Below are 14,835 nucleotides of genomic sequence, written 5' to 3'. Positions count from 1 at the left end.
AAGTACGATGAATATCAACCTCCAAATCTAATTTCAAAAGGCTTTAATCTTATTTATTAAAGCTATTATGATAGAATTACCAAGCTTGCTATTCTTAATACCATTTACTATGTCAACCAAATCAACATTGATCTCGATTACTCTCACACCAAGCCTTCACACAACCAATAAGCCTTCATACACCACCCAACTCTGCCAATAACACGCTACATAACCCCATTTTTTTTGGCAAAATCTCTTAACCAGTTACCATTACTTCCCTTATGATACCTCCAAACCCCGCACTTCCATCTTTCAAACAGAGTTCATACGTATTAAACTTAACCCACTCCAACGATGACAGTTTCCAACTAATCCACCTTATTTATTTGACCGGATTAACAACTATGTTAGCCATCATAATCACAATGTCATAATCCTGGATATACTTTGTAACAACCTCATACGGATCATTCGGTCGAAAATAGTTCTCATGATTCTCTTTATTTCGCCAATTCCAAAATACTATGGCACGCCACCGCCCAAAACGCTTCCCAATCCCCACCATCCTACCACCCTAAGTTATTGTTCATATTAGCATTAATCCATTGCTCTGGATCGTTAAAAAATGTATTTCTCTAGTTAATATGAACCTCATCCACAAGGTAATCACCATGGGAAAATCACGAAACTCATGAAGATAATCTTCCATAATATTCCCACATAATCCACACATCGGAGATCCAAGTCTCGTGTGTCGCGGCACAAAAAACACTCGAGCGTAAGGAACACTCAAAAATATAAATAAAATAGAGTTGTCACTGAACTTTATTTATTCCCAAAGGGGGAAAGGAAAAATATCGATAAAACCCACGAAAAACAAAAAAAAATGGTCGTCGCAACCAAATCATGTTCGAGAGTCAATTATGCAAGGGGAAGGTATTAACACCTCTCACATCCATTGTACTCAACGAGATCCATTTAGTTAGTTTTGTGTAAGAGTGTTAGCGTGATATTAGTTTGCTATCTTCTACTTATCGAACGAGAAAAGAGAAAGAAAGAGAGGAAAGATTTTTTTATTAAAGGGGTGTCTGGCAAGATTTCAAAATCCTGCTCCTACGTATCTCCAGGTGCTATGGAGAACTCAAGGCTACGTAGTTCTTGGTAACAAATAACTACTGGGTTGATTGATTTTAAGGAGTGATCCTTTATACATATTGAGTGACTAAACATTTACTTGTTGCTTGCTCTTAAAGGCAGAAGTCTTTGTTTGTTTCACGTCGATATGGATAAAGTATACTCGTTTCTGAAAATATTTTTGAAGTCGAACTAGGGCGGAAAAAAAGTTTGATTGATCGAATTACTTTTAGGTGGAGATAAACATCCAAACAGGAAGCTCTACAGTAGTACTCAAATACTCGGAAAGGAAGAGGCCTAAACCCAATCACTCATTTTTCATCCAAAATTTATTATGAAAATGTCTGGCGAATTGAGTCAAAGTTCATTAACGGAAGACAATTATTCACACAGGGAGCTCTACAGCAGTGTCCAAATAATCGGGAAGGAGAAGCTCGATACCCAATCAATCCTATTTCTTTTATAAGAGAAAAGACTTAATCCAGATAATTATCATATTTTAATATGAAAGATGAATGTTCGAACATAGAGCTTTACAATAGTATCCAAACATTCGAGAAAGAGAAAGTATAAACCTAATCAAATTCTTCCATTTTTATTGCAAAAATGTTTTTTTATACAAAAGAACGACTTGACATTGGATCAAGTGTTCTAAGTTGATTATGAGAAGATTTTGAATTAATCAGAAGAGACACTCAACATTGGATCAAGCACTAGCGTTGCATTCAATTTTGAATTTGACTTGAGAAAAGAGCTTGACGTTGGATCAAGCCTTATTTTTGTTCTTTTCTGAAAGTGATTAATTTTAATCTTGAGTTAACAATCAACTAACACAGTAAAAATAAAGGAAAGAGATAAAATTATTACACGTTACGGGGATAGGCGTACAATTTGTCGAATGGGGATATACAAAGCAATAAAAAATACAAACCCATTAAATAAGAAAATGTAAACAAAAAGGAGTTCATTGTAAGAAGACTCGAGAGAAAGCCAATGGATCAAAAATAAATTGGAGTCTAGAATAATTAATTTAGCTCTATGTTAAGATAACTTAAAGTGAATTCATGTAGGAATCACCCTATCAGAAGTCAGGCAACAAAATTTATGCGTCTAAGTGATTTCTGAAATCTAAATTGGATTTAAGCTTCAAAATCGCAACACAATGAACCGCACAACATCAATTCGATGAGTTGTGTATGACACTTACAAACGTAAAATAAATCGTATTTAAAATAGTGAATTTAGTGTTATGTTAAGCTAACTTAAAGTGAGTTCATGTAGGGATCATTCTATAAGAAGTCGGTCAACAAAATTTATGCGTCTAAGCGATTTCTGAAAGCTAAATTGGATTTAAGCTCCAAATTCGCATTGCAATGAACCGCACAGCAGCAATTCAATGAATTATGATATTTACAAAGGTAAGGAAAAAAAACAAAAATTAAAGTGATGAATTTATCATTATATTAAGATAGCTTAAAGTGAATTCATGTATGAATCACCCTATAAGAATCCTGTCAACAAAATCTATGCGTCTGAGCGATTTCAGAAAGTTAAATTGAATTTAAACTTCGAAATCACAGCGCAATAAAATCCAACAATCACTTAGTGATAAAAACAAATAATTAATTAAGATCTAATTAACTAATTAAAATTTATCAATTTAATTAAACACTAAATTAACTAATCAAGAAAAATAATAATAAATAGGAAAATAATATAACACAAGGGAGGTGTAAATGATTTGGAGTGTGCAAAAAGAAAACATGGCCCAACCAACCAAAACCCTATTTAGAATTAACCAAATATTAAATAAAAATTAAAAACAAAAAATAAATAAAACATGAGAGATTGGTGAGCAGCCGATTTCATTGGAGAAAGAGAGAGCATTTTTTTCAAAAAATTAAATCCTCTCACTCAGCTTGTGACACATGGCGAGGGATAAAAAAGAAGAAAAAAAAAGAAAATTTTATCTTCTTCTTCCTCATCAACGACTCAGCTATATCAACACCAAAAAATTTATTTAAAAAAAAATAAAATTCTCCCTCTCACGGTTTCTTCTCTCTCGTCCTCACCTTTATCTCTCTTGCATCACCATTCTTTTTACTTCAAGCCTCCGGAGACAACGACGTGTTGTTGTGTACGGTGAGGTTTCGTTGGCCATTTTCTAGTGATTCATTCGCAACTGTCGACGTCGCTGGTGGGGGTTAGCAAGGCATTTGGGTGTTTGCTGGTCGAAATTGTTATTGCGGAGGGATGTTGAAGTGGCGGAATCCGTTTGGATAGGATGGAAGGTTGTTGTCGTTTCAAGGGGGAGTGGCGATCAGAAGGATCTCATGGTGGTGAAGCTAATGAGTTGAAGGAGGTTGAAGTAAAAGTGGTTGTCCCGTGTTTGAAGGTGAATGACAGTTTGTTCGTGATGGTGATGATGGTATTTATGGGTGTTTATGAGGCTGGTTTGAAATGATGGTGAATTAGGTTTTTCTGTTGCTTCAAGTTGCGGCTTCAATGCCGATTTCGAACCAAGTAACAAATGGTTTTGTGTTATTTTGAAAGTGTTTTTATGGATGTGATAAGAGTGGTAAGTTGTTTGAATGAGATGGAGGAGGTGTTTACAAGATGGATGGTTATGTGATTTGAGTTGTGTTGAGAGAAAATAAGTTAAGGATGTTGATTATGGTTGAAGTGTTGATGTTATGGTTGATGAAGATGGTTCGGTTGTTGTTTGTTATTGATGTAGTGGGAAGGAAAGTTATATGAGAAAGAGATGAGAGGAATGAAATTTATGGTGTAGGTTATTGAATCAACAAATTTTTTACTCTTGTCTCTTTCACCCCCATGCCTGCTGAGAGTGAGGAGGTATATTTTTCTCCTCATAAACTTTGAAAATCCCCCAACCACACAAAGGATGCCAAGTGTCTTACATGGTTTGGTATCCCCATACTTTCCCCTCTTTCTTTGTCGTCTTTGGCATATGCAACCATCTTTCAGCAGTACATCTTCAGATAGATATTAGAACAATTGAGGCCCTTATATTTCTCAAATTATGGCGCTTTGAACTTAGGAGGAATCACCACATCTGACACTAGACATATTTCTAAAGCACTAAAGTTGGTGGCAATTAGGAGGATTCTTACAAACAACTTCCAAAATACTTGTTGGCTCTAAAACAATATGCTACCGGGACTATTGTCAAGTTGGAAACATTGCCCGCGTATACACCAGACGGGACGTCTGCTGTTGGAAATGGAATATTTCACCGTCTCTTCTGGGTGTATCAACTATGCATCATAGGTTTTTCTTTCTGTAAACCAATTATACAAATTGATGGTACATGGTTGTACGAAAAATACAAAGAAACATTACTGATGGTAGTGGCACAAGATGGGAACAACAACATTTTTCTAATCTCCTTTACCCTAGTTTAAGGGAGACTACTGGGGGATGGAGTTTTTTCCTAAGAAATCTCTGATTGCACGTTGCACCTCAACCTAACTTATGTTTGATCTCCGACAGACACCCTTCAATCATCAGTGCATATGATAACATTGATAATGGTTGGCATAATCCCCCTTCGACGCATGTCTTCTGCATTAGACATATTGCTCAGAATTTCATGCGGGAAATCAAAGATAAGATGTTGTGGAAGAAGATTGTTAATCCAGGTTACGCATTATCAGAACCTTCTTTCAAACACTACCACGAGGAAATAAGATTGTCAAATGAAGATGCAGTATGGTGGATCGATAGTATTCCATTGGAGAAGTGGACTAGGGACAACGATCAACAGTCAACATTGGGGCCACATGACAACAAATCTTGTGGAATCTATGAACTTTGTCTTCAAAGGCATCTGTAACCTACCTATAACCGCTTTGGTGCAGGCAACATATTTCAGGCTAGGGGCGTTGTTTGAAACCAAACGCTCAAAATGGAGTTCAGTGTTGCAATCTGGACAGTTGTTCAGTGATGCTTCAATGAAATTCATTAGACATGAAGGTGCCAAAGCAAACACACACGTGGTTACAGTCTTTAACCGTACTAAAGGTTGGTATAGTGTTGCCTGTAGCGGGGTATTCGTTACCATTAGAGATATTGACTAAATCCAAGGTAAATCATACAAGTCGAGTCGCCACCGCACTTCTATTTATCCAAAGGAATGGTTAGAAAGCGAACAAAAACCTAAAAGTTTTAACAAAAACTAGTAAAAGAAAAAGAGATCTGGGTAAGGGGGTTGGTTATGCAATGGGAAGGTGTTAGGCACCCAAAACATCCTAGGTACTCCTAGGGAGCCCTTTTCATACTTGTTGTAAAGGTTGTTGTCTTGTGAAAATTTTGTTTGTGCAAACATGATTGGAGAGATAAGGAAAGAATATACAAGTTTATTTACATTTTGTGTTTGGATGGATGAACCCATTGCCTACGTACCATCTTAAAAAAGATTAGGATCAAAACCTCGTAGTTCGGGGTAAAAATCTCAAAATGAGATGGTGAATTGATTGGTCCAAAAGCCTTAAGGTCTTTTGTTATCCAAGGGAGAAAACTCAACCTAACCACAAATCCACCATGTGAGGATAGCTTCAACATGCTAGTGAGGGGTTAACCCTATAATAAGCATGGAAGACTCATTGTCCATCACTAAGGATATAGGTGAGTATTACATCTACCACAAGGATAACTCAAACCTAATAGCTAAAGGTTATGAAAGATTTGATTAAGGAAGTGGCCATTGGAACCATAAAAGACATTTGAATGGGTTATATTTACCAATTAGAAGTATATACAAAATGGTCAAAGTTGACTTAGAGATTTAATTCAAATATAAGTGTTATGAAAAGAAAGTTTGAAAATCAAAAGCATAAGGCTTAGGTTTCTAAGGTTGAAAACAATATTTAAATGTTTGCACAAAAGTTTTGGCTTGGGTTGGAGTGGAGAGAAGAAGAAGAGGGCTAAGTCCTAAGTAAAGCAAAAAGATGAGGGAAAAAGAATCAAAACCACAATGGAGTCCCTCTCTTGAGATCATATGAATGATCCAAGTAGCTCTCATCTGTAGCGGTGTATTCGTTACCATTGGAGATATTAACTAAATCCAAGGTAAAGCATACAAAGTCGAGTCGCCACCGCACTTCTATTTATCCAAAGGAATGGTTAGAAAGCGAACAAAAACCTAAAAAGTTTTACAAACAAAACTAGTAAAAGAAACAGAGATCTGGGTAAGGGGGTTGGTTATGCAATGGGAAGGTGTTAGGCACCCAAAACATCCTAGGTACTCCTAGGGAGCCCTTTTCACACTTGTTGTAAAGGTTATTGTTTTTGTGAAATTTTATTTGTGCAAACATGATTGAAGAGATGAGAAAAGAATATACAAGTTTATTTACATTTTGTGTTTGGATGGATAAACCCATTGCCTACGTACCCTCTTATGAAAAGATTAGGATCAAAACCTCGTAGTTCGGGTAAAAAATTTCAAAACAAGTGAGTGGATTGATTGGTCCAAAAGCCTTAAGGTTTTTTGTTATCAAAGGGAGAAAACTCAACCTGAAAAACCACAAGTCCACCATGTGAGGATAGCTTCGACATGCTAGTGAGGGGTTAACCCTATAATAAGCATGGAAGACTCATTGTCCATCACTAAGGACAAAGGTGAGTATTATATCTACCACAAAGATAACTCAAACCTAATAGCTAAAGGTTATGAAAAAATTTGATTAAGAAGTGGACATTGGAACCACAAAAAGAAGTTTGAATGGGTTATATTAACCAATTAGAAGTATATACAAAATGGTCAAAGTTGACTTAAAGATTCAATTCAAAATGAGTGTTATGAAAAGAAAATTTGAAAATCAAAAGCATAAGGCTTAGGTTTCTAATGTTGAAAACAAGTCAAATGTTTGCACAAAAGTTTTTGGTTTGGGTTAAGATGGAGAGATGGAGGAAACAAAAAGGTGAGGGTTAAGCAAACGAAACCACACTAGGAGTTCCTCTCTTGAGATCATAGAGATGATCCAAGTAAGTTCCCATCCTTTGGAATAAGCACAAAGCAAAAGCAATCACACAAGCCTCAATAAGAGATCCACAAAAACAGGAAACAGAATGCCAATATATGGACTTATATCCAACTCCCAACAACAAACAAGAAACAAAATGCCAATATATGGACTTACACCCGACTCCTAACAACAAAAAAGAAACAGAATGCCAATACATGGACTTATATCCGACTCCAAACAAACAAACAAACATCAAAAGCAAACACATCAAAAGGTTCACAAGCAAACAATCATCATACACTATATACATACAAGAGGCTCAATCAAATGGGTGGGCTTTAGTCAAGAGGGGTCATATCAACCTCGACAAACAAGCCAAACTGTACAAGGGTAATTTGTAGCTCTTAACCACTAACATTGAGAGTTAGGGTGAAGCTGATTAAAATGGAAATGAGGATGAGACCCCATGCTCTTAACCCTGGCCTGGGTGAGCTCATGACAAAGAAAGCGTGGGGATCCAGAAAGTGAGATCCTATTCCACTTGACAGATACTGGACAAAGATCTTGGGTACATGTTCAGAAGCATCAGCACGTAGTGCGAGCATAAAGAACGACTCACTGAATAACGGGGGATTGATTGCTAATCCCTTTTATCCGTCAATTGCCTCTTCACTTAGGAGGACTTATCAAGTAACACATACCTCAACTTGGAGGTCTTTGGCACAATCTTTAAACAAACACAAACAGAGCCTCTTAAGGAGGACTTCCAGCAAAATGCCTGCCAAAAAGGTGACAGGACTTCCAGACTACATGAAGTAAGAGAAATAATTATCTAAGTGGTGTATAAACCACAATCCAAAGCTCAAGCAAGAGCTAAAAGCAAGCAACTAATGTACCTGTACAAAAGCTAACCAATTAATATTTCAGGCATAAAATCAGAAAACAAACAGTGAAACCATCCAACTGTACACAACTCAATGAACAATGCTCAAGCACTCAAATGAGCTCAAGCCTATCACTTAGAACCCTACAAAACAAACAAAAGTTAGAATTCAAATCATTTGCATCTCACAAAGTGAGACCAAACCAACCATCAATGCCAAATGTCCAAACCTGAAACACAAAGCACAATTAGTATATGCACAAGACACTAATATAAAGACTAAGTCCAAAACCAAACCAAATGATCAAAACAGAAGTCAATCTTTTGCATAATGCACATTCAAACATGTCACAAAATGTCTTCAAAAGGACCAGCATCAATTCAATAAGCAAATGCATCAAATGGCTCATGCTATGCAAAGACCAACAAGTAAGCACAAAGTGGACATCCAAATTAGAAAATCCAAACCAAATCAGAAATGTATGCAATGGCTATGAAATTTTTTATGCAAGTTTCTCATGTCATGAACAAACAATGTGCAAAAAAATCAAATCCAGAATGGTTCAAATGATAGGTGAACAAAAATGCACAAATGCAATGTCCAAAATGTGACACAAATTGTCACATGATATCCTCATGTGTCAAAAACAATAATAGCATATGAGAAAAATTCCAAACCAGTGCTCAAAAATCATATCATGAGTGAAGATCAAGCATACACAAAATCAGATCAATTGGATCAAAGATGAAGGTTTTACAAAGCATTGAATGCAACATATCAAAATAGCACAATGTTCCATCAAAAATTCCAAAATACAAATCCAGAAATAAACAATTCATGAAATTAACACTATAAAAAACTAGACATCAAAACAAAATTATGAAAAAAAATTGGTGTTAATTTGGAGCATTTTTCTATTTTTAATGATTTTTTAAAGATGAACAAAATAATTGACCTATTAAAAAGAAATGGAGGGAAAATACTATTTGAATTAAACTCAGAATAAATCTCATCCACATGATCTAGCGCGAAATGATGATCAAACAGATCACATTTAAACAAGCAAAACGCAGCGCATCACTAATACAGTCATCATACACATCAGATTCAACGCACACACATGGCACGGTCAATGGAATCATGGCCAATGGAACAGACATGCAAGCAACACAATCAGCAACACGCAAGCATCAATGAAACGCATCGTTTCATTAAATGATTTGGCAGCACAATCAGCAAGTCAATGGAACGCATGGCAAGTCAAAGCAGTTAGGACCAATGGAATGGACACGAAGCGCTCGCATGGCAGCCACATAAGCAAAGCCCTAAGGGATGAATAGCTCGAAATCTTGCTCAATTGCTCAAAGTAAGGGATGAATCTTGCTCAGAATTACACCAGGATCATGAATCTACAAGAATTATTGGTGTTTGTGTGAAGAAAATCAAGAATCGATTAGAGAGAAAAATGGAGGGAAACTTGAAAATTTGAGATCTGAAATCCTGTTATCTCCAATGAGATTAGGGTTTCAGCTTTTATATGGTGTGCTAATTGTCGCGGCGCGAAAAATACCTTCTCTTTCCCGATTATTTGGACACTGCTGTAGAGCTCTCTGTCTGACTAATCGTCTTCCGTTAATGAACTTTGACCTAATTTGCCACATTTTCATAAACAAACTTTTGGATGAAAAGAGAGTGATTGGGCTTAGGCCTCTTCCTTTTCGGGCATTCGAGTACTGCAGTAGAGCTCCCTGCTTGGATGCATGTCTCCGCTTAAAATCAACTTAAACTCATCAAACTTATTTTCCGCCCTTGTGCGACTCTGAAAACATTTTCAGAAAAGAGTATGCAACATCCGTTTTGATGCGAAACAAACAAAGACTTCAGCCTCCAAGAGCGAGCAGCAAGTAAAGGTTTAATCGCTCAAATATGATCCAAGCATCACTCTCTTTAAAAGCAATCCACCCAGTAGTTCTCTTTGGGTAGAACTACGTATGCCTTGAGTTCTTCATAGCACCTGGAGATACGTAGGAGCAGGATTGCGAAATCTTGTCAGGCACATTAATGTTAAAAAACCTTAAGTTTTTCCTTTCTTTCTCTCTTTTTTCTCGCTCGATAACTAGAAGTTCACAAACGATATCACGCTAACACTCTAACACGAAACTAACTAAATGGGTCCCATCGAGTACGATGGATGTGAGGGGTGCTAATACCTTCCCCTTGCATAACCGACTCCCGAACCCGATTTGGTTGTGACGACCATTTCTTTTTGTTTTTCGTGGGTTTTATCGATATTTCCCCTTTCCCTCTTTGGGAATAAATAAAGATTGGTGGCGACTCTGTTTTGTTTATATTTCGAGCGTTCCTTACGCTTGGGTATTTTTCGCGCCGCGACAGCTGGCGACTCTGCTGGGGAAATATATATTGTTCTCCTAAGCGAGTCAACCCTAATTTAGTTTGTTTTGTGTTTGAGTTCGCTTTTATCTGTTTGCTTGCTTCTTATTTATTTTATCTATATATGCCTTTATTACCTGTATTTGCAATTACTGTATTATTGATGTATGGTATCATTGGAACTTTCTGGACTATTGGCATTTGTGTGAGGAAAAGCTTTATACCCGAGCTATGAGAAAAACTTAAGTTAGGATGGTGGTTGTGTAGTATTGACCTGCGAGACATCGGACTCGTTAGGTTGATGCGAGAACCCCACTCAGATGAGATCCCTTGAAAGTATTACTGTCTTACGATTAGTCGTTTTGGCGGTGATACTTTCAACCTCGATCTATGATTCTGAGGGCCTTTTGTAGAACCCTGAACCTATGGCTTTTAGGGCCGATGGTTGTGTAGTGTTAACCTATGAGACTTAGGACTCGTTGGGTTAATACGAAGACCTCACTTAGAATAGATCATTTTTGAGGATATTGTTGTCTTACGAGTAGTCGTTCTGACGATAATATTGTCAGGTATGATCCATGACTCTGGGAACCGTGTCTAGAACCGTGGAGTCGATGGTTGTGTAGTATTGACCTACGAGACTTAGGACTCGTTGGGTTAATACAAAGACCTCACCTAGAATAGATCCTTTTTAAGATATTATTGTCTTACGATTAGTCGTTCTGACGATAATATTCTTGAATTGGGTCCATGACTCTAGGAACCTTTTAAACCCTAGAGCCTACCTGTGTTTGGTTTTCCTATTCCTGGAACCTTTTCTCCACGAAGTAATTAATCAGAATGTTCCAATGATCACCTACCCAACTTTACATACATAAACATAAAACATTTCATAATCATAACACATTTGACATGTGCATATTTTCAAGGGACCTAAAGACTCGTTTGATTGCAGGCATTCAGAAGACATGGGTAGCAATCAAAAAATTACTTATTCATTCAAGTTCAGGAATCCAAAGCTAGGATTGATTAAGGGGTTGATCTCAGATGTGAAAAAAATCAGAAGGAACAACTTTTGTGTTGAGTATGGTGACCTGTTGACTATCATGAACACCGAGGTGGATGCTTGGGCCATTTTCACTTTGGCACAATTCTATGATCCTCCCTTGCGGTGTTTCACATTCCAGGACTTCCAGTTGGCGCCAACATTGGAAGAGTTATCACATATAGAAAACATTGGTATCAAGGATGAAGTCCCTTACACCGGTCTAGGGGAATTTCCTACACATCAACAAATAGGTTCATCTATACATCTAGATAAAGCGGAAGTGAAGGCTAATCTTGGACCAAAAGGAGGCACTTCGGGATTCACTTTGAAGTTCTTAGTGGGAAAAGCTTCAGATTTCAAAAGTAAAGAAGATTGGGTCGCTTTCAATGCTGTGTTAGCCTTGATACTCTATGGGATTCTCTTGTTCCCGAACATTGATGACTTCGTGGACATGACTGCTATACGCATTTTCTTGCTCAAGAATCCCATTCCCACCTTGCTTGCAGATGTTTATCACTCTATCCATTGGAGAAATGAGAAGAAGGGGGGGATGATCCAGTGTTGCGCTCCTTTACTGTATAAATGGTTCTTATCTCACTTACCAAGCGAAGGGCCTTTTATTCAGAACAAGGATAACCTCAAGTGGTCTCAAAAAATCATGTCTCTCACTGCCAATGACATCACCTGGTACTCTCGTGTTTATGATGATGTGGACATAATCGTCAAATGTGGCAACTTCCATAATGTGCCACTCATAGGAACTCGAGGTTGCATCAATTACAATCCTGAGCTTGCTATGCGGCAACTTGGGTTTCCTATGAATGACAAACCAGAAGACAAGTTGTTAGAAGGTTTCTTGCTAGGAGAAGGAGTGAAGGACTTTGATCTGGTGAAGAGGATAGGTCGTGCCTGGACTAAAGTTCGTAGAGAAGGAAAAAGGGAGCGTGGAAAGAAGAATTGTATAGCTAGAGGGCCATATACAAGTTGGGTCCAAGCCAGAGCTTCTCAAGACAAACTACCGTACCCTTATGAGCCTCCAATGCATACAAATCCTCCAGAACCTACTCACGTCACTATGGAGGAAGCTAAAGAGCTCAAAGTTGTCATCCAAAGTTTGGAAAAAGAGAATGAAGAGCTACGGTTGAACCTTCTCCGGATTACTGAAGAAAGGGATAATCATAAGTGGGAGCTTGGGCGGAAGAAAACACAACTTCAAGCAAATGTGGAAAGGACTAATAAGGAGGAATATAAGAGAAAAAGAGTCAAACAGGGGTTAGATCAGGCTGAGAGCTGCTTGAATACCGTCAAAAGCCAACTGAAACAGGCTGAGAGGGATTGTCGTGAGAAAGAGAAATGGTGGAAGCTCGCCACAAAACAAAAAAAGGAGATAAGAGAGACGCTTGAGGCTGAGATAGCCAACCTCAATGCTTCACTCTTTGAATCAAAAGAAAGGGAAGAACGAGAACGCCGCAGTAAAGAGAGTGTTATGGCTGCTACTCAAGTTACACCTGAAATGTGGAATGGAAAGTGCCAGGAGGCTGAAAATGCTAATGAGTGGGAACGATACTGGAGAGGCCGACATGACTCTTTGCTACAAGAAGGTGAAGATTGGATGAACGCAAGGGAAAATGTGAATGCTAGCTTGGCAGCCTGCGAGGAAACCATCCAGTTTTTACATGAACAAAGAAATGAGTACCGAGACAAGTTTGCCAGTTTGATAGACTTCTGTAATGGCATGGCTACGAATGTGCCTTTGATGCTGAGATGTGCTTTGGAAGACATAGATAATGACAACATCCCTCGTTCAGTGACTGAATTTATTTATCTTTGTGAAGACATGATAAAAAGGTTCAAAGGAGAGTTGGAAGATCTCAACAAACAGAAGCCTGCAGTTTGACCTTTTCTTTTTATGTTGTACTTTCCTTTATGTTTGAAAGAATATTTTGTACTCAACCCTTGTACTCTGTTTTGAATTGAATGAATGAAGGATTTTGAGTTTCTTTTGTACAAAAAAGTTTGGTTCCATTCTTGTTTTATTCCCCGTGATCTCTTTGAATGCTTGCTAAGTTACAAGGAATCTAACACGGTTCCCTGAAAATAAAATTAAACATAAGCATAAAAAAAAACATTTTTTATAGCCACGTGCATCAAAGCATGCATCATGCATTTCATTTCTCAAAATAAAAATTCATTTCATTTTTTCCTCGTCTCCAGTAGTTCAAGCTGATTCCTCAACGTGCATACGCTACCCGCTCCAACACGAGAAGAATCATGGATGTAGTTCGAGAAGAACAAGCTGCCTTCAGAGAGGAGATGGACTCTGTCAAAAGCAAGATTGAGCAGATCTTTGAGGCTATACAAGCTCTGGCTAGAAGGGAAGAAGAGGCTCGTGTTGCCGCTGCTACAAGGAACGATGCTCTAGTTCAAGGGGCTGCTCTTCAGTCAGGACCTTCAGTTCCTATTCCAAATCCCGTTGTCTACGGTCTTCCTCCAGGTTTTGTTCCACCGTCTGAAAGAACTCATGTTCCTCCACCTGCACATACTTCTGGAATGGCTGACGGAGTCGCTGTGCAAGGACCTCCGATAGTCAATCAAGTAGTCATGCCCCGTACTGATGAAGAGCTCCAGGACGAGTTTGAAATGCAGAATTACAATGGAGCTACTCCAGTGGTCATCCCTACTGCTGCCCAAGATTCTGAGGCTATCTTGATGTGTCGTGCTCTGGCCGAAAAGCTAAGAATCTTGGAAGGACATAACTCAACCCGGTTGAGTGCCTTGGAGATGTGTCTGGTCCCAGACGTGGTGATTCCTCCAAAATTCAAAGCACCTGAATTTGAAAAATACAAAGGACTCACATGTCCTAACATACATTTGAAAATGTATTGCAGAAAAATGGCTGCCTATGTCAGAGATGATAAGCTCATGATCCATTGCTTTCAGGACAGTCTAACTGGGGCATCTTTGGACTGGTACATGCAGTTGGAATGTAGCAACATCCACACTTGGGATGAGTTGGCTGAAGCATTCGCAAAGCAATACAAATATAATACTGACATGGCACCAAACCGTACTCAGCTTCAGAGTATGGCCCAGAAAGACAATGAATCTTTTAAAGAATACGCACAACGCTGGAGAGAATTGGCTGCAAGGGTGCACCCGCCGCTGGTTGATCGTGAATTGATTGACATTTTTATGGGAACCTTGCAGGGCCAATATTATGAAAGATTGATCAGTAGTGTGTCCACAGGATTTTCTGACATGGTGATCGTGGGAGAAAGAGTAGAAGAAGGACTGAAGAGTGGTAAAATCCAGGGAGGTTCCAGCAGTCAACCAATCTTGAAGAAGCCTTTCAACGGATTCAAGAGGAAGGAGGGTGAGACTAGTGCCATTTCCTCTCAGAGGAGGGTAC

The 14,835-nt window shown here is 38.3% G+C and overlaps 1 protein-coding gene across 1 annotated transcript; it reads left to right on the top strand.

Moving 5' to 3' along the window:
* The first annotated feature begins 3,400 nt into the window (after positions 1–3,400).
* Positions 3,401–13,323, top strand: LOC127081871 (uncharacterized). The gene is made up of 3 exons (XM_051022099.1): positions 3,401–3,544; positions 11,566–12,525; positions 12,751–13,323. The coding sequence occupies exons 1-3, from the start codon at positions 3,401–3,403 to the stop codon at positions 13,321–13,323; spliced, it is 1,677 nt and encodes a 558-aa protein (XP_050878056.1).
* The last annotated feature ends 1,512 nt before the right edge of the window (positions 13,324–14,835 follow it).

Source organism: Lathyrus oleraceus, chromosome 5 (genome assembly GCF_024323335.1).
Source record: "Lathyrus oleraceus cultivar Zhongwan6 chromosome 5, CAAS_Psat_ZW6_1.0, whole genome shotgun sequence".
Lineage (NCBI taxonomy): Eukaryota > Viridiplantae > Streptophyta > Magnoliopsida > Fabales > Fabaceae > Lathyrus > Lathyrus oleraceus.
The sequence above is the reverse complement of the archived record's forward strand: the minus strand, read 5'-3'. Positions and strand labels throughout refer to the sequence as shown.